Genomic DNA, 3,305 nt, shown 5'->3' with positions numbered 1-3,305 from the left:
TCTCTCTCTCTCTCTCTCTCTCACACACACACACACACACACACACACACACATACCACACCACACCAGACATATATACACATAACACACGTGCACACACATACAGCACATACAATATAATGCACATGCACATGGAGTAAACGACATAGTTTTTTGTTTTAAAGAAAGAAATAAAGGCATTCAAGTTGGAGAAAAAAGGGGTAAATCTTCAAGATGGGATTGTTATGTGAAAGAAACCAGACTCACAGGACCCCAAACTGTATTCCAACTGTGGGCAGTACCTGAAAATGATGGTTGCACGCTCAGAGAGCTGGGTCATGGTTATCAGGGCTGTAGGGAGGGGTTAATGAGGAGTAAAAGCTGGGTGTGAATGAAGATCCCTAGTGGGACAGTATTGTGAACACCCTAAGAGGTGGTTCCATAATGGTATGTGAACTGAAGAAGAGAGAAGCAGTACCCACAAGTGCCACAGGGGGGCAATATGAAGACACTAATTATAAGAGAGAACCCCGGCAGAAAAGGCCATCTTCTCTGACTATCCAGGGACAGAAAGAGGGTTTGGGCTGCCAGGGGCTACAGAATCCAGGGAAATGAGGGACTGTAAGAAGTGACAGAGGGTATGAGCTACATGTAGTCCTGCAGTCAGTCCAGCCTGGTCTCAAACTTGCTATGTGGTCTAGACTATGGAGTCAAGGACAGACTTGAACTCCTGACCTTCCTGCCTTCAGTTCCCAAGTGCTGAGATTATACCACCTTGCCTACCGAGGCTTTGGATGTCCTGGAACTTGCTCTGTAGACCAGGCTGACAGGCTTTCTTTTTGAAGTGATGAAAATGTTGTAATTAGAATTGGTGCCAGTCTATGGCCTCACCACTCTGAACATGCCTGATCTTAGAAGCTGAGCGGTTACCTGGTCAGGACAAGCTTTGTGACCACACTACTGACCCCTGAACTACACTACAGCACTGTGCACGTTCATGTTTTAGAGTAAAGTAAATCTCACGGTAAAAAAGACTTTCTTCACAAGGCCGTGAGTACTCATCCCGGCTGGCTGGGGATTGCAGGCCTGGCTAAGTAAGAGTCCCTCTCTTGCAAATCTGGTCACTGGACCACACCTGCTCCAGAAGAGAAGGAAGCTCCTTACAGGCTGAACAAGGAGAAAGGCAATGAAGGGAGAATGAGAATGGTGGGCGGGGGCGGGCAGGCAAGCAGGAGGGCGGGCAGGGAGGTGGGCGGGCGGGCAGGGGGGCAGGCAGGTAGGCAGGAGACTTGCAGAGCTCCAGAGACCAGAGAAGGACTTTGGATCCTGTTAAGTTAGCCCCCCCACATGCCCACCCTCCGCCCCAGCTCACTCTTATTTTCCTGAAGGACCCCCCAGCCAGTCACCCAGCAGTCCGGCTGCTGCTCGAACATGAAGGTGGAGGGCAGCACGCAGATGGGCTGGATGTACTTGTTATAGGTGACCGAGGAGGCCAGCCTCAGCAGGGCCAGGTCGTGGAACCTCATGGTGTCTTCAGAGTTTACAATGATGTCCTTCACCCTGTACCGGCCAGAATGGGCCTTCCTGTTCCAGAAAGAAGGCTTGGAAGTAAGCTGTCCAAGCTGGACTGTCCACTTTCCTGGATCAAGGTACCTAGCAGGGAAGGAGAACGTGATCAGGACCCTCGGGAGGAATGCTGGCCCCCTGGGCCCCTGGGCACCTGTGTGAGGGGCACCACGGGGCCAGTACTACGTGTTTGCTCATTGCCAATCATTAGCAAATCTTTCTCTTGGGGCTAAGGACCCCTTGTAGGAACAGAGCCTAGACCATGACCATGGCTCCCTGTTCCTGGGGATCAGAGGATCAGGAAGACCACTGCCCCCAGTGGTCTCATCACTTCCTAAGGACCCTGCCTGTACAAGTCAGAGATGACTCGGAAGATGGAGAGGCTGCTGTGGGGCCTGGACAGAGTAGAGCAAATATCTGGAATGGGGCTGAGGATGAGAATCAGGTGACAGCACTTGCTTAGCAGTGTGAGAATCCCAGGGTTTGAGCTCCAGCATTGTACAGATCAGGCACGGTGGTGCATGCCTGCGATCCCAGCATGCCATGGGGCAGAGCCAAGAGAGTCATCCTCAGCTACACATAATGTTGAAGGCCAACCTGAGCTATCCACTTCAAAAACGAGCCAACCAACCTTGGAGTAGGCCTAACATCGGCCTCCTCTTCCAAGGGGAGGGGGGATGAGGCTTGTGCCTTCCTGATTCGTTTTGGTCTGGGGCGGTGGGCATAAATGAATATGCCCACACCCACATGGGAATGTTTCAGTAAGCATCTTTCTCCACAGGTCAATGAGGAAGGTTATTTGATTGCAACTAGTTGCTGCTCAGTTTGGAGCTCAGGAGGCTAGTTCAAGATCGCCGCTCCGTCTGGCCCCTGCCACCCCAGACTCACTTTCTAAAGCAGTGTGCGGCACTGAGCACCCATCGGTGGCTGAGAAGGCTCCCTCCACAGTGGTGGGACTTCTTCAAGCGCAGGCTGGCCTGCCATGGCCAGCGCCCTTGCACGGATTCTATCCCGCCCACTATCAGTGGCTTAATGTAATTCCGGCGGCCACAAGGCACTGGAACAGAAAAAGAGACGCCCGTCTGAGCTCTGAGGTAGGCCCATAGCGCCCCCAGGGCACATGTGTGTGGGAGGGAGAGTCTGGGGAGAACCTCACACCTATACACCCCCTTCCTCCAGTATCCTGGGGTAGTGTCGAAGAGATGCCACCGTAACCCTTCCCAAGGGGTTTGCAGACACCCAGCCCTCCACAGAGCCCATCAGTCACCTGAGAGGAGCTTGTTTGTGATGTTCTTGGGACCTGTGGGGGAGGAATGCAAAAGATGAGGCCACCTCTGTATGTAGGTGTTCCGCAAAGGGATTTCCTCACCTGACGCCTTCGTGTCCCCCACTCTTCCCCATCTCCCCCAGTGCTGGTGGGACATCTCCTTAGCTCACCAGGTTTCCCCAGCGCCACGCACACCAGCAACACCAACAACAGCGGCATGGGGCCCTGCACACCCATGGCCGCTCCGCGGCAGTCGGGAGCCACGCCAGGCTCAGTGGCGCCCCCTAGGGGAGAAGCAGCAGAGCGGGAGCCTTGCTTGGCTACCTTCTCCTGGCCTGACCCCTGACGGGTCGGGTCTCACAACACTCTTTCATGTGGTGCCTCAGCCAGCGAACTACAACCATCCTTTTCTTGTCTGAGCCCAGGCGCTGGATGCCTCCTCTTGGGTACTGACAGCTTTCTCGAGGACCAAGGCTCTGGTCTTCAGCCAGCA

At 53.9% G+C, this 3,305-nt stretch overlaps 1 protein-coding gene across 1 annotated transcript in view; it reads right to left on the bottom strand.

Moving 5' to 3' along the window:
- LOC101980421 (serine protease 41-like) overlaps window positions 1-3,049 on the bottom strand; it is an 8,119-nt gene extending 5,070 nt beyond the window's left edge. Inside the window, exons 1-4 of the mRNA XM_013347027.1 lie at window positions 2,983-3,049; window positions 2,813-2,845; window positions 2,434-2,602; window positions 1,352-1,632 (exon numbers count right to left, since the gene is read on the bottom strand). Of these exons, the coding sequence (XP_013202481.1) occupies window positions 1,352-1,632; window positions 2,434-2,602; window positions 2,813-2,845; window positions 2,983-3,049 (550 nt within the window). The remainder of the gene's footprint in view (window positions 1-1,351; window positions 1,633-2,433; window positions 2,603-2,812; window positions 2,846-2,982) is intronic.
- Between the last annotated feature and the right edge of the window lie 256 nt (window positions 3,050-3,305).

The sequence above is a fragment of the Microtus ochrogaster genome, chromosome 7 (genome assembly GCF_000317375.1).
Source record: "Microtus ochrogaster isolate Prairie Vole_2 chromosome 7, MicOch1.0, whole genome shotgun sequence".
NCBI lineage: Eukaryota > Metazoa > Chordata > Mammalia > Rodentia > Cricetidae > Microtus > Microtus ochrogaster.
This window is presented reverse-complemented; position numbering and strand designations above follow the sequence as displayed.